General features: G+C 55.1%; 7 protein-coding genes across 7 annotated transcripts; 3 read left to right on the top strand and 4 right to left on the bottom strand.

Annotated features, from left to right (window-relative positions):
- Window positions 1-352: 352 nt before the first annotated feature.
- On the top strand, window positions 353-3203 carry COL26b_003448 (uncharacterized protein; the record flags this gene model as incomplete). The annotated part of the gene is made up of 5 exons (XM_053176345.1): window positions 353-479; window positions 534-737; window positions 792-874; window positions 926-1198; window positions 1248-3203. 5 exons carry the CDS (start codon window positions 353-355, stop codon window positions 3201-3203), a joined length of 2643 nt encoding a protein of 880 aa, XP_053039694.1.
- Window positions 3204-6343: 3140 nt separating this feature from the next.
- On the bottom strand, window positions 6344-6796 carry COL26b_003447 (uncharacterized protein; the record flags this gene model as incomplete). Its single annotated transcript, XM_053176344.1, has 1 exon — window positions 6344-6796. The coding sequence occupies one exon, from the start codon at window positions 6794-6796 to the stop codon at window positions 6344-6346; it is 453 nt and encodes a 150-aa protein (XP_053039693.1).
- An 18-nt stretch (window positions 6797-6814) lies between these two features.
- COL26b_003446 (uncharacterized protein) lies at window positions 6815-7859 on the bottom strand (the record flags this gene model as incomplete). Its single annotated transcript, XM_053176343.1, has 2 exons — window positions 6815-7545; window positions 7616-7859. 2 exons carry the CDS (start codon window positions 7857-7859, stop codon window positions 6815-6817), a joined length of 975 nt encoding a protein of 324 aa, XP_053039692.1.
- A 2616-nt stretch (window positions 7860-10475) lies between these two features.
- On the top strand, window positions 10476-11990 carry RPL3 (60S ribosomal protein L3; the record flags this gene model as incomplete). Its single annotated transcript, XM_053176342.1, has 5 exons — window positions 10476-10488; window positions 10591-10669; window positions 10802-10958; window positions 11011-11684; window positions 11738-11990. 5 exons carry the CDS (start codon window positions 10476-10478, stop codon window positions 11988-11990), a joined length of 1176 nt encoding a protein of 391 aa, XP_053039691.1.
- Window positions 11991-12672: 682 nt separating this feature from the next.
- On the top strand, window positions 12673-13229 carry COL26b_003444 (uncharacterized protein; the record flags this gene model as incomplete). The annotated part of the gene is made up of 2 exons (XM_053176341.1): window positions 12673-12913; window positions 12973-13229. The coding sequence occupies 2 exons, from the start codon at window positions 12673-12675 to the stop codon at window positions 13227-13229; spliced, it is 498 nt and encodes a 165-aa protein (XP_053039690.1).
- Window positions 13230-13616: 387 nt separating this feature from the next.
- On the bottom strand, window positions 13617-15278 carry TRP2 (anthranilate synthase component 1; the record flags this gene model as incomplete). Its single annotated transcript, XM_053176340.1, has 3 exons — window positions 13617-13722; window positions 13775-13802; window positions 13859-15278. 3 exons carry the CDS (start codon window positions 15276-15278, stop codon window positions 13617-13619), a joined length of 1554 nt encoding a protein of 517 aa, XP_053039689.1.
- Window positions 15279-16379: 1101 nt separating this feature from the next.
- COL26b_003442 (uncharacterized protein) lies at window positions 16380-17846 on the bottom strand (the record flags this gene model as incomplete). Its single annotated transcript, XM_053176339.1, has 3 exons — window positions 16380-17161; window positions 17240-17624; window positions 17685-17846. The coding sequence occupies 3 exons, from the start codon at window positions 17844-17846 to the stop codon at window positions 16380-16382; spliced, it is 1329 nt and encodes a 442-aa protein (XP_053039688.1).
- Between the last annotated feature and the right edge of the window lie 3433 nt (window positions 17847-21279).

The following is a 21279-nucleotide window of genomic DNA, read 5'->3' as shown; positions in this document are numbered from 1 at the left end:
GATTCAGCAGCTTCATCGTGTCGTTGCTTCTAACTTTCGCCCCCCAGCCCCCAGGTTGACGGGTCGCCATCCACAACCACCACAATCTGGTCGGACCATCGCGACAACCCCTTTCAACTTCCCGCCTTTTCGGTGACGCGAACCTCGGGTATTCGTAGCGGTTTCCATCTTTGGTTAAAAGTTAATTTCTTGGTTTCTCCGTAACCCTCAACTTCTGGTTCCTGCCACATCGTCGCCTTTGCGCGGTCAACAGGCAGGCAATCAATCCGTTGAGGCAGACCCGCAGCTGGCCGCGCAAGTCAACTTTCCTCCTCCCCTAGATAGAATGGCCAACCACCATCCCTCCCCGACGATGGCCATGCAGCCTCAGCAGCATGGCCCTCCTGGGCCTCCTCCGCCCCCGAGCCTGCAGCATGGCCAGAACTATGCGCCGTCGCGCCAGATTCTCCTCATGAACGAGGCCGTTTGGATGCAGATTGGTAGGTAACTCGCGACAATTGACGCGCATCACCCTCGCTGACAATTGACTACAGGTAGCTTCGCTGAGCTGCTCGGCAACCTCGACGAGGCCATGAAGGCCTACGATCGTGCGTTGCAGGCGAACCCGCAATCCGTAGCTGCTATGAACGCCATCAGCTTGATCCTGCGCACGCGCGAGGAGTTCAACAAGGCCGTCGACTACTTGCAGGCGATCCTTAAGATCGACAACACCAATGGTGAAGCCTGGGGCAGTCTAGGTATGTGACGCGCGCGACCAAACCTCATCCGATGGCGACGCTAACAATTCATAGGCCACTGCTACCTTATGATGGACGATCTGCAGCAAGCTTACGCTGCCTACCAGTCTGCTCTCGTCAACTTGAGGAGCCCTAGGGTATGTTGCGCTATATAAGTCTTGAAGTAACTCGTGCTAACTTTGATCCAGGAGCCCAAGTTGTGGTATGGCATTGGTATTCTCTACGACCGATATGGCTCTCTCGAGCACGCCGAGGAGGCCTTCTCCCAAGTCATGCAGATGCAGCCCGACTTCGAGAAGGCAAACGAAATCTACTTTCGTCTCGGTATAATATATAAACAGCAGCAGAAGTTTGGTCAGAGTTTGGAGTGCTTCAAGTACATTGTCAACTCCCCGCCGCCTCCCCTGACCGAGGAGGATATCTGGTTCCAGATTGGACACGTCCATGAACAGCAGAAAGACGTGAGTCCCTCGATTCCAGGCCGAAGAAAGCTTTTACTGACCTCCACAGTATGACAGCGCCAAGGCTGCTTACCAGCGGGTCCTCGAGCGCGATCCCAGTCACGCAAAGGTCCTGCAACAGCTCGGCTGGCTTCACCACCAGCAGAGCAGCAGCTTCCAGAGCCAAGAGCGCGCCATTGAGTTCTTGGAGAAGTCTGTTGCTGCTGACCAGGGCGACGCGCAAAGTTGGTACCTGCTCGGTCGGTGCTACATGTCCCAGCAAAAGTACCCCAAGGCGTACGAGGCGTACCAACAAGCCGTCTATCGTGATGGGCGCAACCCCACGTTCTGGTGCTCTATCGGTGTCCTTTACTACCAGATCAACCAGTACCGTGATGCGCTTGACGCCTATTCCCGCGCCATCCGCCTCAACCCCTTCATCTCTGAGGTGTGGTACGACTTGGGTACTCTGTACGAGTCCTGCAACAACCAAATTAGTGACGCTCTGGATGCGTACCAGCGCGCTGCAGAGCTGGACCCCCAGAACCCTCACATCAAGGCGCGACTCCAGCTGCTCAGGAACGGCGGCGCCAACGGTGGCCAGCCCCCATCCGCCCCTCAGCCGGCCGACGTTCACCCGCAGGCCTACCAAGTCGGTCCCCCGGCTCCTCAGTGGGGAAGCTCTGCTCCCAGCGGAGGCCAGCAGCAAGGACAGCAGCCGCCTCCGCCTCCCGGACCCAACGGTCCCGGCCCTAACGGTTGGGGCAGACTCGCGGATATCAACCCCCCTCCGCAGCCCCCTAACCCTTACGAGCAGCGCGGTGAGCCATTCCGCGGCCCCGCGCCTCCCATGCCGCGCCAGCCCAGCCCGAGGCAAGAGCAGCAGCAGCAACAGCACGGCGGTCGCCCGCCCTACCCCGAGTCGATTCGCCGGGGCCCGACCCCCCCTCCTCCCTCACACTACCAGTCGGGCCCGCCGCAGCAGTCTCAGCAGGCCCACCAAGCCCCTCCCACCTCGGCGCCTCGTATTCCCAACCCCAACTACTCTCAGCCGTCGTCTGCTCAGATGCCTCCCATGCAGACCGGCCCTCCGGGCCCGCCTTCTCAGTTCCGCGGCACCAACAGCCCCCGCCCCGGTGAGAGACCCATGCACGACAACCGCATGCCGTCCCCCAAGTCTGCGTACCCTCAACACCAGGCGCCCCCACCTCCGCCTTACGGACATCACCCTGACGGCCCCACACCGGGTCCCATGGAGGCGGCACACCCGCCTCCGCCTCCTCCGGGCGCGATCCCTGCGGACTCTGCCGCCCGCAGCGAGCATGATCGCCCGGCTTCCGTTGGACCCAAGCGCATGCGCGAGTGGGAAGAGGACTCTGCTCACAAGCGGCCTGCCAATGACGAGAACCGCGCCAGACTGGACGACGTTCGTCCTAGACGTCCGTCTACCCCTCCCGGCTCTCGCGACCCGTACCGTCGCAACTCATCGGAGGCTCGCCGCTTTGAGGACCAACGTCGCGCCGAGGACCAGCGCAGGGCTGATGACCAAAGGAGGGCGGATGACATCCGTAGGGGCGAGGAGCAGCGCAACGCCAACGACGGCTACCACCCGTCGGAGGCTGCGCACCACCAGCCGAGCCACCCCATGCCCTCTAACCACCTCCCGCCCATGCAGTCGGCCGCTGCGCCGATGCAGAACATTCTCCATGATGGTGGCGCCCAGAACGGCCCGTCCGGACCTCCCTCCGGACCCGCCCCGGGTGTCAAGGAGTACCCTGCTGAGGAGAGAGCGCCCATGGAGCACACTCCCGCGCCTCGCCCGCCTCAGCCCAGCGAGCCGGAACGCGCGGCTCGCAAGATGGACGTCGACGAGGACTATGATGACAGCGGTGAGGACGAGAAGAAGGCCGCCGTGGCCACGACCAACGGCTCGGGCCCCGCTCCGTCGTCAGGAGAGACCAAGACACCAACAAGCGCAAGCATCAACGGCATGATGGGGCCCACCCCCAAGGTTGAATCGACATAATGGATAAATAGCAGTATGACTTACTTGTTTTCTTTGTTTCTGCACATTGTGTTCTCTTTCCATGTATACCATTTCGTTCTCAAATACGCGCTGGCTCGAGAGGACCTTTCGTTGAGGAGCAAACTGGTGTGGCTGGGCAATTAGGTAGCTCATGAAAAGAATCTTAGTCCCCATCTAAACATGTTTCTGGAAACTGAATGTTGGTGAATGTGTATGTATGTACTGTTTGGCATTGCTCATGGAAATCACGGCGCTGCGCAATGCGGATACCGCGGCCATGGCTCCTGTTACTGTCCAAGAAGCTTGGTCTCCTTTTCCATTTCTGTACCTTACTGTATATTGTACCTCGACTGCTCAAGAAGCCCGCGTCAAGAGCAGCGGAGGTGTCAAAGAGGCCACGGGTACAGACGGAGGTGCAATGTGCTTTGACTGCTTCCCCCCCAACCCCATGCTGGGTGGACTGGAAATTTCATCAATATAAACGTCTCATAGCCAAGAAATAGTAGGGGCCCTGCAAGAGAAACCAATCCGGCTTTGGTTCGAACATGAGAAGTCCGGCACCTTGTTGACGCCTCCGCTTCCCTTGAAGTGGGCTTCTGAGGCGTCGGTAGCTTCGCAGTGTACTGAATTAGGGGTCTGGAATACGATGTATATAAGCGACAGAAGAAGGGGGCAGACGCCGTCGAAGCAATCTGTGGTACGCGCAAGTCAGACGTCGATATAGGCCAGCTTCGCGGACTCCGAGTCGATTACGCAAGTCAGATGTCGATGTGGGACATTCCCTACGAGAATTGCTACGAAGGACGGAAACTTTCGGTCTTTTACAGGTACGCCCATCAGTTAGCGCTGCGGATAGTTTTGCTGTCTTGGAGGATTGTTAAAGATGAGGCTACGCGCTAGAGGAGGGTTCTCGCAGCGATGGTTGTGAATGAATTGAAGTATTCTAGTCGTGGCCTTCTTGACCCCTGCGGTCCCCTCGAGGCGGGCTTCTTGGGCGTCAGCAGCTTTGCAGTGTTCGTTGTTAGGGATCCAAGATACGATGTATAAGCGACAGAAAAAGGGGGCAGACGACGTCAACGCAATGGGTGGATAAGTAAGTCACATGTCGATAGGGGCCAGCTTCACAGAAGTCGAGCCGAGGAGCCCCAGCGTCACCAACGGAACAGCTATCCTGTGATTCGCGAAGGACAGAAGATGTCGATCTATTGCTTCGTTAGCGTAGTAGGGGACGGTACCAACGGTGAGGTTGATATAGGCACAAACATCCGTAAAGTCGGCCTTGCGGATGGCTCTACTTTCTTGGCTGCGGATGGAAAGAATCATCCTTGTTTCCATGGTCCAGTGCGAGCTCAAGTTTGTACCGACGGTTGTGGATAAACCGAAGGGCTCTGGTGGCCTGATTCCTGGTGAATTCAAGTTGCGATTCGAAACAGACAAGAATTGGGATGCGATAAACGCCGGGCTCGGGAGACACTAGACGACGGCGATGGAAGACAGAGACTATGACATCGCCGTGGTCTTCTCGACGCCTCTGCCGCCCTTGAGGCGGGCTTCTCGGGCAGTAACAAAAACGATGGCCACGGCGTCATCATTGCTCAGCGCCGTGAGTTTCATAAGGAATCCCTTGAAATGCCAAATAGCACATATATGTTTACAACTAAGCTACCAGAGATAGAGGCTGACGAGACCCCTGGGCTGGGAGGATGGAACTTTACTAACGTCTGTTATCAATATTCGAAGTTATAAAGGCAAACAGGGGCTTCTACCTCTAGATGAGGTTGTTATTGTAATTTCTTTCCTTCCCAGGTGACTCTCAGGAAGTCGAGGAAGCCCTGGCTCGGGCCCCATGGCTGGTCATCGACAAACTTGGCAACTTCTTAGGCGATAAACGATGGACAGCGACGGACGCGGGAGACGCCGAACGACGACGGCGGCAGCTAGAGACGTTCTCGTTGGTCTAGACGCAAGGTCGACAATAAGAGGTTCAGCATATCTAACACGTCCACGAAGCAATCTGCTCAGCCAAGCCTATAAATAATATCCACGTTAAACGTAAAGCTCGCGATGAACAATCCAGCAAATCTGACAAGTCCACGAAGCAATTTTTTCTATGTCTTCTTACACCACCTAGGACGTTAACACAGCAAGAATAGCGTTAGTTGCGTCGAACTCACATCAACATATTGCGTTGACAGCGTCCACCCCCCTTTCCCCCTGCTTATACAAGATCGCCATGAAGCTACCGACGCCCGCCTCGACGGAAGCGGAGGTGTCGAGAAGGCCACGAGACAGAGGTGCTTTGAATTCTTCCCCTTCCTTGGAGTGGTCGCGAAAATCTGTTGGCACGTACCCCTTCTTCTCGCCAGGGAAGTTGGGAGGTCTACCACAGCCACAACAATGTGGGAACATAGATCTTCTTCTCTCTAGGAACGTTTGGAGATCTGCCGCAACCGTGAAGATGACCCGTGGGAACGTCTACGCTACGTCTGGTTAGTCCCCTTTCACTAGGTTTATTTCCACCTACTAGATTTGCCTTTTCGCCCCATGTAAGTATAGAATGGCATAAGTCAACCTAGAAACACAGGCAATCTTTCTTGGACTCGATGATGCGAGGTCATTGAATATTTCACCTCGCTGCTCCCGGTATCGCTGAAGTCAACAGAACTGGAAGCTCGACTTCATGTCACAACAATCATGCAGGATAGCAACGACAATCCTCGCGCATCCCAATTTCAGCATGCATCTTCACTATCAAAGGTAGCCCCGCGGCCTGCACACAGAGGTGCTATCTACTGGTTTTTTTGCTATCTACGAAAATTACTTGATGACAGGTCTGATGCTCTGTACTACCCTTTTTTTGTTTCATCCATAAGCCCTGATTAGTTCCTCCTAGTTTTGTCCTTGTGTGATTGATGATCTGAAAGCCGTCTGAAAAGAATCTGGATGGCTAACCATGCTGCAAACGTCAAGCGTGTGCGTTGTCGCTTGATCTCCGATAATGATGAAGTCCCATGTATCCGAATGCCCTACCGTGTCGTGTAAGATGTGTAAGGCCCCAATCCCGCCGTTTTGAAAGTCCCTCCTGCCACGTTCCATTCTGTCCCTCTGCAATCGAAGGCATCTTGGCTCAATCCCAAGTCTTAACCCACAACAGCAAACTCATCCGCAACATCGTCCTCAGCACCATCCTCGTTCGTGTCAAGCTCGCCCTTCAGATGGTAAATATCGTACTCCGGGAGAGTAGGGGGTTGCTCCGCTGCCTGAAGTTGACTCGGGAACACTGGCACAAGACCCGGGTAGTTGGGCAACGTGTACACGTAGGAGGATCCTTCCGTAGACTTCCTGGTCTGAGTGAAGATGTCCTTGTTGATCCAGACGCAAGGTCGGCGATAAGCGGTCCAGCAAATTTGGCAAGTCCATGAAGCGATCTGCTCTGCAGTAGCTCCCAAGCCGACGATCTCGTCGGGCTCTATCTCGCCTGCTGTAATCGGCTGACACAGGATCCGCTTGTTACCAGTAGGCAGTCTCGATGTCGCAAGGGCACTGCAGACGGCGCACTTCCACTCGAAACCCTCGGGCTTGGGTCCGATCATGAGGTTCGGCCAAGTCTGCTAGAGGGCGTTCCAATTCTTCAAGAACGTGACTCTCTTGGGTGACTCAGCATTGTTGTACTTGGTTCGGGGAATGAAGTGGACGGTCTGCTCCATGTGGTTCCAGACGACGTCCTTGACATCGACGTTGAGTGAGCGCGCGAGGAAAGGAGGAGGGCTCTGGTAGCGACGGTTGTGAATGAATTGGAGGATTCTCGTCGCCAGAATCCATGAATCGTTGTAGCTGATGTCTCCTCCCACATTTCTGTGGTAATGGTCGGTTGGCAGCTGGATACTGCGCCGGGAGAACGTCTCGCTGTTCTGGACATTGACCGAAACCCACTTGCTGGTCGTCTCATCCTGCCATGCGGCGGTGACAGCAAAGGAGTGAAGCTCGTCAGAGTTGTCCCAAGCGCCGTGTTGAGGACCTCGGTACCAAGGGGTGGCATGCGGCTTGCCGTCGTCCATGGATTGAATGGACACGACCAGAGGCGTGTCGATCGGGGGCGCTGGGTTCAACTGGTCGAGAGAGTAGCAGAGATTCCAGCTCGTGTCTCCAGTGACTGGCACCGTGACCTTGAAGATGCGACGGCCTCCAGCTTGTGACACGCGCGAACGAGTGCGGAAGACTGACATCTCGCGTCCTTCGCAGGTGATGTGGTAACAAATCCAGCCATGTTTCTGGCCATGAGCCTCCTCGACTCTTAGTCCGTGGAGCTGTCCAACATCGATGTCTGCCTTGCGAATGGCAACTGCGCAGCTGTCAGCATTTTTGGTCACAAAGTGACAACTTGACTAAGGCCAAAAGTCCGCAAAACTCACCTGTCTGAAAGTCGCCGTTGTTGTTCATAAGCTGGCAGAGGACGTAGCCCTCCATGTCCGGGGCGTCGCACATTAAGTAACCGATCAGGCCCTTGTCGACGTCGACCTCGATACGGTTGCCCTTCTGGTCCTTCATGATGACTTCGGTGTCCCTGTTGACTGTGACCGCTCGAATTTCCTCAGGACTAATGACCCGGCCGTTCGGGAAGGACTGGCCCTGGGGTACCGACATTACCGGCGCCATCGTGAGGTGCTCGCTGTGGCGGCCTTCCTAGGTGGTGCTTCGAAGAGGAAAGTATGGCTAGGAAAGTAGGAGAAGGGGAAGGTGGTCGAAAGTCGAATGTGCTAGAAGGTGTAGAGGTAAAGGTAGGCTTCCTTTGCCTCTAGGGGAGATGAATATTGTGATGTCTTCCCTTCCCAGGTGATGTTGAAGAAGAAAGATTGGGATGGGAGAGGAGAGAAAGCTCTCTGAAGAGTGGGATGAGAGAGGAATGGTGGGATGGAAAAGTTCAAAGGAGGGCAGGGTTTTTAAGGGCTCAATTTGGTGCCGCCTGAGGTGGGAGGTGTAGAAGGTGAGGGCGGGCTTCAGCTCCTGAGGTGAGATGAGCCGAAACTGCTGCAGTGAATGTGAGGTGAAAATTTTGTGGTGTGTGAGCCAGAACAACGCGACAAGGCAGGAGAGAGTGCCCGGTCCAAAATGCTGCAGGAAAATGAAATCCCAGGGTCTTGGGGGCCTCAAAGGAAATGGCTGGGGCTCATAAGTGTAGAAAACTGCTCTGGAATAGGCAGACTGGCGGTCTCACCTATATCAATGGACTTGGGCCTTTGACGAGGAAGGCTTCAGGTGCTCCCAAAGAAGCTTGTAGATACAAGTCTCTACCCACCTCTGTAGATCTCTTCAGGAGTCTAAGCAAGACCTGATTCCAGTGTGCTAGGTTCACAGGATACTTGGGTATTGGGCATGACGACGGCAAATCAACGATGACAGAGACGACGACAGAGACGACGACAGGACAGACGACGACGGAGATAACAGCAGAGATAACAGCAGAGCTGCAGAGAATACAGTTACAATGGCGCATTTAGATAAATGTCTTCTAATACGATCTTCAGCTGGTAGCTTTTCTAAATGTTCTACCAGCTTTAGGACGTGATGGTATGTTTCTCTACTGAGAGACAACCTTGATCCCCCGTCTGTGAATGAGCGAGAGAAATACCATGGCCACATTGAGTCCACTTGCGAGTAATGTAGGGAGGCTGGGTTCTTCGAGTGGCCTGTCCTGTAACGGCGCCATATCCTTCTCAACTAGATCTTATAAGGTTTTCAGATGTTCCTTTCTTCATAGCTTCTGGGAATGCTTCAAGTCGTTTTCTACATCGAGTCTGTTTTAGCTGTTCTTTGAGATACGCTTCGTTAATTGGTCTTCATCGCATCCTACGTTGCATATCATGTCGTGGGTTGTGATGCTGAAATCCCTTGACGTCACTTATCCCTTTACTGGGAGGAAAGAATGGACCCAGGATCGCCGGAAGGGAGGTGTGAAAGCGTCTATCCATTGATCAGGTCTGCATCGTTGTCTTCAAAGCAGTTCCCGAAGTCAGTCGCTCACGTTGGCTCGCTGTACAAACTCTATCTTCCGCTTACACCGCCGATCACCGTCTGCTAACTCCCGCCAGCCTTCTGATGGCTATTTTATCCACCTAAGGCTGAGAAATCTGATTTTCTGCAGGGGGTGGACCGATTAGGAGCTTGGATTGAGAGATGGGGATAGCATGGGCTGTGCCGTGCCTTGCTGGGAAGTAGACATGCTGCCGGCGCTGGCGTTCCCTCTAGAACTTCGCCTGCTTTAAGAATGGATGTCGGCGTAGACTTGTGGAACTGGTAGGCTAGCAGCCTTCCCGAGGGAGGGTGTTGTCTGCATTAAATATGAGAAGGAACAGTTGAGAGAAAGAAGTCGTTGGGGAGGGACTGCTACTCAGAAGCCGACGATATTCCTGGGTTTAATGCGTTTTGAAGTTTCAGATACCAGAAGACAGAAAAAAAAAGGGGGATGCTAGACACTCAACGACTGGGCCAGAAAGGTAGAAAAGTTCAACTGTGGCGCGATGCCCGGCGCAGGCTCGAGAAGAGACAGCCGCTCACAGGACAATAGTCTTTCGGAGTTGTTCGCATCAGATATTCGGACATTAGGGACAGCTAAGAGGAACCGGCTATTGCTTCGACGGACTCGGGAGAGACACCGGACGACGAGGACGACAACAACGACGCGGACAATAACAGCAGCAACAAGGGAGATGGCGGAAGTAACTGCAATAAGAAGAGAATCTGATGAGGGAAGTTCGAGATCAGATTTACAGCACAACGATGACGGACGAAGACGACTACGATAGCGACGGAGGCGGCTACAGTGACAACGAGAGAGGACAGCAACAAGGTCAAGAGCAACGGCGAAAGTCAAGAGGGCAGGAATAACATAGATGTCTGGTGTTCCAGGTTAGTTGTCAGGTCTAACTGGACGACGACGACGACAACGACATTAGCAGTGGGGGCAGGCGTCACGATGAAACCAAGATTGTGAGACGGCGGCAGAAAGTGGAGACAGCCAGAACAGCACGTGATCTGAGCCGCTCTAGTGCATTTGCACAGACCAGATGAGAAGCAGGATTTTTTTTTCGGGAACGGGGCACCTACCTTATCGATAAGGGTAACTGCCCTTCTGGTCAGGATCTCTACCCGTCTCCCATCCCACCTACGCAGGGGGTCTCGCGAAAAGCCTCACATTCTTTTCTTACACCTCTCTCGACCGTCGACCATCGTTTTCCTGTCCAACTAACCCCGCCAATTCACAGGAACACCACGATGTCTCACCGCAGTACGTTTTCGCGCTCCTTTCGCTACTTTCTCTCCTTTCGCGCTCCAATTGCGCTTCAACCGCACAAACATCGACAAGAATGAAGGCTCACCGTTCACACAGAGTACGAGGCTCCCCGCCACGGTTCGCTGGCTTACCTGCCGCGCAAGCGTGCTGCTAGGCACAGAGGCAAGTGTAAAAGGTCGGTTGTTTCCTGTTTCTTCGTTTTCTCTGCTCTCCCGAGCTGTCCGGAATTTCTGGGAGTTTCCTGGAATTTTCGGAATTTTGGGGTTGAAGATGTTGAAGAACACCATGCTGACGATGCCTTCAACAGCTTCCCCAAGGACAATGCCAAAGCATCGCCGCACTTAACCGCAACTATGGGTTACAAGGCTGGCATGACCACGATCGTTCGCGACCTCGACCGTCCCGGCGCCAAGGCCAACAAGAAGGAGGTGGTTGAGGCCGTCTCCATCATTGATACCCCCCCTGTACTAGCAACGCAGCCCGCTTGGCTTTGTGCCTATGGCTAACATCTTCTAGGTGATCGTTGTTGGTATTGTGGGTTACATCGAGACTCCCCGCGGTCTTCGCTCTCTCACCACCGTCTGGGCCGAGCACTTGTCCGACGAGCTCCGCCGTCGCTTCTACAAGAACTGGTACAAGTCCAAGAAGAAGGCCTTCACCAAGTACGCCAAGCAGCACGCCGAGTCCTCCGGCGCCAACATCACCCGCGAGATCGAGCGCATCAAGAAGTACTGCACCGTCGTCCGTGTCCTCGCCCACACCCAGATCCGCAAGACTCCCCTCAAGCAGAAGAAGGCCCACCTCATGGAGATCCAGATCAACGGTGGCTCTGTTCCCGAGAAGGTCGACTTCGGCTACGGTCTCTTCGAGAAGCCCGTTGAGGTCAGCTCCGTCTTCGAGAAGGACGAGGTTATCGACGTCATTGCCGTCACCAAGGGCAAGGGATTCAACGGTGTCACCTCCCGTTGGGGTACCAAGAAGCTTCCTCGCAAGACTCACAAGGGTCTCCGCAAGGTCGCTTGTATCGGTGCTTGGCATCCTTCCCACGTCCAGTGGACCGTTGCCCGTGCCGGTCAGGACGGATACCACCACCGTACCTCTGTCAACCACAAGGTTTACAGAATCGGCAAGGGCGACGCTGACGACAACGCCGCCACTGAGCTCGACGTCACCAAGAAGACCATCACTCCGTATGTTTTCCCACCTTCTATTCAATTGCGCGCAACTGCTAACATGCTCCCAGCCTCGGTGGCTTCGTCCGCTACGGTGAGGTCAAGAACGACTTCGTCATGGTCAAGGGCTCCATCCCCGGCCCCAAGAAGCGTGTCGTCACCCTCCGCAAGTCCATGTGGACTCACACTTCCCGCAAGGCCCTCGAGAAGATCGACCTCAAGTGGATCGACACCTCGTCCGAGTTCGGACACGGTGCTTTCCAGACGCCGGCGGAGAAGAAGCAGTACCAGGGTACTCTCAAGAAGGACCTTGCTACCGCTTAAATGGGGAACGATTCACTTTCATTGTATCATGGTCATGGCATAGGTGTCGAGGGTTCTTCACGTTACTATTCGGATGGTTTGGGACACCTCAAAAGAGGTTTAAAATGAGTGCCGGAATCAAAAAGTCAAACCAATGAATGATACCTAGATGACCATCCCATTTGCATGTGTTCGTAGAGACTCTTGCTCAAATTTGCGCAATTGACGAATTTTGCCAACTTTTCGATGAACTTTTCGGATTTTACGGCGCATATTTTCCTGTGCGCTTGTGGCGCTCGCTTCTCCACCCCTGCAGTTTTGCTCTCTTTTCTTTTTTTTTCTCTATTTAGTCTCAATGTGGCGCACCCGGCAACCGCATGGTGGGGTATCCCGGTCCACTCGCAGCGGCGTGAGGCGTGGCTAGCCGGCGCGTTGCGTCATTCCGAAATGCCCAACCACACCGTGCATGATGTCCCGCGAACCAGCCGCGACCACAACCACTCCTGCCTTATAATCACAGCTCCCCTCCTCGACCCCGCCATCCTTACGAATGAACGCGACTACGCTACCTCGATCACTTGCCAGAAATCTCTACCGCAGAGCATTTCGCCCCATCTTACAAACGAACAACGCGATCAGAGCTAGATCGCACCTCTACCCACTCGTTACACGAAGCTTCGCTACGACGACACAGTACCTCAAGATGTCCGACGCGGATTACGCTGCCTTCCTGGACAAGGCTAACCAGGATCCCAACGAGGGCTACGCAAAGCCTGCGGCTACCAAGAAGGGAGAGTTCAAGGCGCAGGACGAGGGTGTGGAGGTGCCCAAGGCGATTCAGGATGTGTTGAAGGAGGACAAGGTGTATGTGTCTGATGCGGACGAGCCGTTTGTCGGCGTTGCGCTGGCGTGGGATGAGGGCGGCAAGGGACTGCCTGATGAAGGTTGGTATCATGCTGTGTTCGCATTTGGGGAGGAGCTTTGCTAATGATGCGGGTTGTAGTCGAGTTCGCGCAGCTTATCCAGCACCCTGATCCCGAGAATGCCGACGTCGAGCTCCAGGACCCCGTCGACTGGGACGCGAACGGCGACTACAAGGACATCATCGAGGCGGTGCGCAAGGCGGGCAAGGGCAACGACGTGAGGGTCTATGTGGTGCCCAAGGGCGGAGTGAGGACGGAATACTGGCTTGTTACGACGGAGGGCAAGGGTAAGGGGGCGAAGCTGGTTGGTGTGAAGGCTCTGTCTGTTGAGAGCTAGACTCTTCTCATACGCCATGCGGATTCAAGAGAAGGTGTCCGAAGAAGATATTATAAAGTGCCAAATGAAAAAGAGCACAAGTTTGATACCCAAGAAACGACATCTGCGGATCGATGGCGAGTTGCACTTCGTTGTGGTCATGAGAACTGGAAACCAAGTCAAGTTTTCTTGGCCATGCTCGGTGAATACATCATATATCTCGGTCCCACGAATCAAACCATCCCACAACGAGATCAGATCATATACCAGCCGGGGATTGCAAGAACGACAATCGACCTCATCTTCATGAACATACGCCTCACGAATCACCAACCCACATTTCACAAACGTCAGGAACAAAACATCATGTGAACGCCGCCGAAACAAAATTTCTATTTCCGTCTATCATTATTTACTCGCAGCCTGCTGTTGCTCGTAATACAGCTGTTCCGCTGTCGTTACGCATTGCATGTTTGCGCCGAGCTTGTTCATCGTCTCCATCCACTCATCGTACCTATGAAAACGTCAGCACAAGTCTTCACAATGAAAAGGGGCTAGCCACTTACTCATCTGAGTCAAACACAATACCACCACCTGCCACCAAAGTCAGCTTTAATGTTTCACCTCATCACAAATAGGGGTAAACTCACCGGCTTGCAGATACGCAACACCATCCTTCACAAGCATCGTCCGCAGCGCGATGCAAGTGTCCATAGCACCCTCCACCTCCTCGCCCTTCTCATCGAGGCCGCCGTAGCCAAAGTATCCCACCGCACCAGCATAGATGCCCCTCTTCTCCTGCTCCAGCTCGGCAATCAGCTCCATCGCCTTGACCTTGGGCGCGCCCGACACCGTGCCGGCGGGGAAGATGCTGCGGAAGGCATCGAACCTCGTCTGGTCCGGCCTCAACACGCCCGAGACCTGCGACACCAGGTGCTGGACGTGGCTGAACTTCTCCACAACCATGAGGTGGTCCACGCGCACCGTGTACGGGTCGCCCACGCGGTTGACGTCGTTGCGCGCCAGGTCGACCAGCATGACGTGCTCCGCGCGGTCCTTCAGCGAGCTGCGCAGCTCGTCCGCCAGCCGCTGATCCTCCTCCGGCGTCTTGCCCCGCTTCACCGTGCCCGCGATCGGGTGCGTGATGACCCGCCCGCCCTCCGACTTGACGAGCAGCTCCGGCGACGCGCCGACGATCTGGAAGTCCTTGCAGTTGACGTAGAACAGGTACGGCGACGGGTTCACCGTGCGCAGGTGGCGGTAGATGTTGAAGGGGTGCAGCGACGTCGGGCGGGCGAAGCGCTGCGAGGGCACCGCCTGGATGATGTCGCCCTTGACAATGTGCTTCTTCAGCGCCGTGACGTGCGCCTCGTACCCCTTCTGGCCGACGTTGGAGGTGTACTCCTGGCCCAGCTCGATCGGCTGCTGCTCCGGCAGGGGGATCTCGGGGGCGTTGAGCACGGCGATGAGCTCGTCGATCGTCTGTGTCGCCTTTTGGTATTCTGCCTCCAGCTGCGAGAGGTCCTCCGGGACGTTCAGATATGTGATGACCTTGATCACGCCGTAGAACCTATCAAACGCCACAATGGTGTCGAAGAGCATGAACAGACTCTCGGGGATCTTCAAAACGTCCTTCATCGGCCGCGCCGTCTTGGGCTCAAAGTAGCGGACGCAGTCATACCCGACGTAGCCGACGGCACCGCCCGCCATGGGCGGCAGCTGCAGGCCCGGCACATGCGCAACGACGTGGCTCGCCAACTCAGCCTCGAGGGCCGGTAGGGGATCGCATTCCGGGCCGTACCCGGGTCCTGTGGCGAGGACTTTCCTGGGACCGGCGCCGACGAAGCTGTAGCGACCGACACGCTCTGTGGCGGCGCTCTCGAAGAGGAAGGAGTAGTCGGAGTCCTTGTGGGCGGCGGAGACCTTCAGGTAGGCGGCGGAGGGCGTGATCAGGTCGGAGGAGATCTGGCGGTATACGGGGACGAGGGTGGGCTTCTTGTTGCCGGCGGGGGCGGACAGGACGGACCTGACCGTCTCGAGGGACGGGACGACTGCACGCTGGGTGGACATTGTTTGGTCAGTGAGGCCGTCAGAGGCACGCGGCGGGGTCAATTGGGAAAGACGGAAGACGTACAGGTCCCGACATTCTGTTCCGGGCCGCTACTGAGGCTGATTTTGTGTTGGTGACTTGTAAGACGGGTGATTTCGTGGTTTGTATCTGAGTCACCGCAATCGATTAGATTAAAGTCGGCTCCGGGGAGCTACAATCATTTAGCTTGGGGTTGCTGCATGGCGCGGACTTGGAGGGGTGACAGGGTCCGATAAGCGGAAGGTCACTGCCGGAGCGTTGCGATAAGGCGAAAACAGCGTCCATTTGTGGCAACCCCGCGCTGAACGGCGGCGTCTCATGGAACAAAGCTCCGTGCCCCCATTGTTTCCCGCTAGTTGTGTCTTGGATTTGTGAAAGTGGAGCTAGGGAACGTTGACGATCTCAACTCTGTTGACTTTACGTTCTGTTGTTCAACTTTTGAGTGTGGACATGGCACTTCAGGCACGTTTTCAGCTCTACGCCACGGAACATTCAGCGTCGTGTATACACTTGCAGGTCATTGTGGATTACAGTTCAAGCACCGGAATACGTCATAGAAGCCAGGCGTAAGCATTAGCAGCTTCAGCATCGTGAAGTCATTCAATCTCAAAGAGTTCCACATGTTCAGTTCATAACCACCCTCAAGAGGCATCATACAGCATGCTGTCTCTTCAGCGTCGCTCTTGTTCGTACACGGCCACTTGAATCAGAGACGTCTCGATTCTCGTCTCGTTCACACTGTGGCGGATGTAGTTTTCACATAATCACAACTTCAGCCAATGTTTACGGCACGAGGTTGACTTCGTCCATCGAGAATGCTTCCAAGAGGATCATCATGTCCTACCTCTAGCCGTGTTTATCAACTTCGAAACATCACCTCATGTTTGGTCAAGAAGAAACACACTTAGATGGATGGTATGTTGTCTTATTCACTATGACTCAGGATATCTCCTCCATTATAGCCAATGCATCCATCAACCCTTGCCAGATCCCAGTGCCCGCCTGCGTGTATGCTTTTGTAAATCTCTATCCGTATCCCAGAAAAGACTGTCATGATCTCATAAAACGCTCCTCGAAACAGCTCAAAAAAGATTATACGAGGGTATAAAAACCGATCCGACACCAAGAGCGACGGTAGCTAACCCAGCCCACAGCGCCGCTCCGGCAACAACGCCGTCTTGCAGGATGCGCAAGTGCTTGTTCTTACTCACTATGCTCCGTTCAAACACTTTTCGAAAAAAGGACCGCTGCTCGTACGTGGCGACCCATTCTTCGTTCAGGAAGAGGTTCTCAGGGCCAAAAGTCTGTAGTGTAGGTTTGCGCAGCGGGTCCACAGCTCCCGAGACGCTTTCCGATGTAGCAGCCCGGCGGTGCCGCTTGTCGGCCCCGGTTCCGGATTCCAGGTCCGGCACCTCCCATGGCCGGACGTGTCGTCGATGTGCCAAGTGGAGGGATAGCGACACGCCGTCCAACGCAGCTACCAGGACGGCCAGGCCGGAGAATATTAAGGGCGCGGATAAGAGACGGTAGTACCGTGAAATGGATGAAAGAATGAATGCAATGTCGAGACCCAGCCCGAGAATGAAGAGACAGAAACCAACGCCGCGCAGAAGATGTGTTGCCATTGGGTTGGTGTTGGAGATGTTGTGGCGGATGAAGTTTGGGTGCAGCTTGCCGCGGAGAAGGGCCTCGGCCTTTTCGAACGCCAGCAGCAAAGCGGAGGGGTGCGTTGTAGAGGCTGCTGCTGTCAAAACGGATGTGCGATCATCCTTTGTTAGGTTTAGACGCCGTGGGGCGTTGGGGTTGATGTAGTGATTTACGATGGTGGTGATGTCGGAACGGAAGGGTTGAGATGATGGTGAGGCTGGGGTAGGTTAGCTTCATGAAAGGTCAAAAGAACGTCTCGCGAGCATCCCGCCGTGAGGAGTGAATGGAATCTTACCAGCTGCCGATATCGTCTCCCCCGCTTCCTTCTCATCCCCCTTCATATAAGTCGCTCTTGGATGAGAAAAGTTCGTCGCGGCCGATGCGTTGCGGTTGTGCTTTCCAGTCGGACTCTTTCCATCCGCGCCGACATTCGTCTGGTTACTCTCCTCGTCAAGAATTTCCAGAATATTGCTGACTTTGCTCGAGTTCTTCGCCCTTCTCTCCTTCGAAGTGAGCTTCTTGCCCCGGTACGGATCCCAGCGTGGTGCGAGAGCACGTTCTTCAGGCGAGAGAGTGGTCCATGTCTGGACATAGCTGCAGTACCAGAGAAAGAACTGGAGGGGCTCGGCATCTTGCTCGACGTAGACGAGGTAATCCATAAAGTCGTTCAGTGAGCATGGCTGGTGATCATGTTAGTGGGGTGCCGTAAACTCCAGCACACTTGTCTGCTTGAAGCTCACCGATGCCGTGTTGTTCCTGATAATCTCCTCAAAAGCCAACCGGGGTGGAATCCACTTGTTGCTTCGCCTCGTTCGACGACGGTACCGCCGGCAGTCCTCGTCCATGACCGGCGGGCGCCACGGCCGCTCGGCGCCGGGCGTCTTGTAGAACCTGAGCGACATCTCGGCCGTCCTTGTGCGGCCTCACTCTGTCGAGCCTCCAGCTTCAAGCTGTGTGCGAGTGGATGCGTTTGCATATGCAGTCGTGCTGAGGACAAGTCGAACCGCTGGTCCGATGCAGGAAAATGTTTGTCCTTCCACTGACACCCAGACCTTCCGAATCGGTGTGGGTGGGCGGTGGCCCGGTCTTTGTACAAGACGTCGAGAAACAGATCCAGGGTTCCAGCAGAACAAAACACTAGCTTCGAGATGTGCGCCGCAGATGCGCGTGCGCGACTGCGACGCTACATATAAGCACAAAAACTGAGGTACGGTAGCCGCAGACCGCTACATGCGCACCCGTCATTCCCGCACCCACAGGACTCCCAGCCCGCGTCTGCCCTGTCTGCCTCAGCTTCGTCCGACGTATCAGCCGTGAGGGTAGAACTGCTGGCTCTGCGCCCCAGGGAATGACATGGGGAGAGGGAGACAGAGAGGAGGCCGGACCATCGATGCAACGGAACCACGCGGCGATGGCGGCCGGGTTTCTTGCGTGCGTGTGTTGGCCCCTCCCCGGTATGAGATGCTGCAGGAACGCCTTGCTTGTGACCCGTCCTGCTGCTGCGATGCCGTCTTATCAAGTTGGCCAGGTATAATATCAATCCAAAAAGAGGGACGGACAGGCACCCTGGATGCGGCGTCCGGCAAGGGCGGGGCTCTGTGTCCCTCTCTCTTTCGCTTCTCCCTCATGATTTTCTCGCGTATCGGCGGCTGGGGCGGGGGTAACTCCGTATGTCCAGGATGGACTTGTATGAAAAACCCGGGACGACGAGAAAAAGGGCAACAGATCACGGTGGCAGGCCCAGCCCGGGACGCTCGTCTGCCGGGGCAAGGCGCGAGTAAGCCGTGATATAGGTCATTATAGGCTCGGTCTGGCGCGCCGATGACGAGATGTGAAGAGTGTGGAGGTGAGACGCACGGAGTGATCTACCAAGTTTGCTTTTTCGCCCTCGCTTCACGACGAAGCAAGCACTCGCTGCCTCGGACCGTGATTCTTTCTCTAGCCTAGTAGAGTATCAAAACGAACAACCCCGAATAGGAAAAGTGAGGGACGACGATGCTCCAACCCTCCCACACGTACTGTCATTTGGCGTGGCATGTCCTGCGTTTGTTGCGTCAGCCTGGATGGACCTGGTCAGAGACCCATGACAGCGGTTCCACGGATTGTCGCGCGGGTGTGCCTGGTACCTGCGTGACGGCCTCTCTCGTGGCTACGCTTCTGCCTGTCCGGATCTGCCAGAAGCGTGCGGGAGGGTGTGCAAGTACGACGAAAGAGACAGCCAGCGACACGAGACAGGACAGGACAAACTGACGGGGCAGTTCCGGACGATGGTGCGGTGCCAGAGCGTTGCGGGTGGGCGTTGATTGGAGACAGCAGAGCCGGAGCCTACATGACGTGAACGGGCTGCTGGCCTTGTTTCAAGGGAACGTGCAGAGTGCAGATGGTGAGGTTGGAAGAGTTGAGAAGAGACGGGGTCACGGAGAGGACGTGGAGAGCTGGGGCAGCCAACGGCATACACCGATTGGCTCCACGGCGCGGCATCGAGTCGCGTTTCAGAACGTTCATCCTGTATCTCGTAGTCCTCGCTGCGGTGCGCCTGCCGGGGTGAGGCCGGTTCGGTTTGGGGGGATCCCGTCCGGTAGAGGGAGTCGGTCTGTTTTCAGGTAAGCCGCACCCGGGCACTGGCCGAGGTGATTTGTGATTATGATTCCAGTTGCGGGCTGCACTCTGGTCGGTGCAACTTGTAAGACGTTCACAATACACTTACAGTCAGTGAGGTCTGACGAGCAAAGTGTGAATGTCCTGCTGTGCCGCAAGCCACAAATGCAACGACGGGACGCCTGGTTTCTGCATATTCATGCTGCTGCGGACTTGCATATCGATGCAGGTTTCTGTGAGGCACACCACTTAAAGCAGTCGAAATGCGGCTGACGCTCACAGATTGATCGACGGACTGACTTGCGTGTGTCCGCTGGCATCGCCCATGACTTGTGCTGCATATATGTATAACAGCATCTGGCCAAGGTATAAGATCAGAGTGTCAGTTGATGTGGATGGCCTCGTTCTCGCTTTGTAGTATTCGTCTTCTTCGCCGGTGGTGTGTACTTGTTGTCTGTTGCCAAGTCCTCGACACAACGCAGCTCAGACTCGGGGTTCTCCAGTTACGTATTTTTAGGGCGAACGATCCGGCTCAGTCGCACCGAGGGAGAGAAGGGGATCCGAGAAAGGAAAAAGAAAAGACAAGACGAAGGAAACAAAGCCGGGGTCACCCAGGGTTTGGGGGACTGTGGGTGCAGTCCCAGTCTGGTGATCAGATCGCCAGTGCGTCTCGTCAAGAAGAAAATCTGGAGATTCAACGATGCGCTCAGACTCTGATGAGCCGGCTTCGAATTCGACGACAACAGCACCATCAAAACTGCCTTTCTTGATTAGCGGCACCCGTCCAATCCAATCTTTCTTCGTCCTATAATCCACACCCTATAAGGTTGCCGAGAATAGGACAAGATTCCGTCACGTCAAGTCAGCCCCAAAGTCAAAGTTGGTCCAGATTTCCTGTTTTTGTCATCTCTCGGCACCCGAAAGGAACGACAGAAAATCGGGTCGCCTCATGTTCAAAACCTTCTTCCCTCGAGATATAGTACACGAGCCATTTTCTACGACCTGCGCTGCACTGCATTCTTTGGCTCTGGCTCCCAAAACCCCCCTGGTCCCCGCTAACAATGGCACTCACCGAAGGCCGACAACGTTCCCCGGCCAAGCAAAACATGAAACCTGCCCACCCAGCGTCAATACCGAATGTCAAATATCACCAATATTGCCACGTCCAAGTCTCAATAGCGCGGCATTAGCATTCTGACAGAAAGGCCCGTCGTTCGGGCATTTTCGTTCCAGTGTGCTTCCCATCTTCCCGCGCGCGATCAGCTGTCAATGACAGACTGCAGCTATTAAGAACTGGTATAAGCCACCACTTTATGTGCACGAGTGGGCATACTTTGCTCGCATGAAGCTGAACGACGGAAAACGCGGCTGGCCTGTGTTTCTGGATGCCTTCTGGATGTCGAACAATTCGAAAACGTTAAGATCGACCCGATCCGTGACAGCAGGCAGATCTGAAGGCGACGTTATGCCGCCTGCCAGCAGAAAAACGGAAACGTCGTTTTCATCAAGATCATCATGTGCAGTGTCGTGTCCATCTCGTGGGCAAGATGCCGAGCGGGGAAGCCATCATGATACACACCCAGAAGAAACTCGCATTATCAGTCTGTCATAACACCACCATGTATGCCCCAAGGCATACTCAACCATCGACATCTCCTACGATGGCACCTTGACACAATCGACTGCACACCCCCATTGGATCTCAGATATGTCCGTGCCCACACTGTTAGCATGATG

This window comes from Colletotrichum chrysophilum (genome assembly GCF_026319265.1).
Source record: "Colletotrichum chrysophilum strain AFK26 chromosome Unknown scaffold_19, whole genome shotgun sequence".
Lineage (NCBI taxonomy): Eukaryota > Fungi > Ascomycota > Sordariomycetes > Glomerellales > Glomerellaceae > Colletotrichum > Colletotrichum chrysophilum.
Note: the sequence above shows the minus strand (reverse complement) of the source record. Positions and strands in the feature narration are given on the sequence as shown.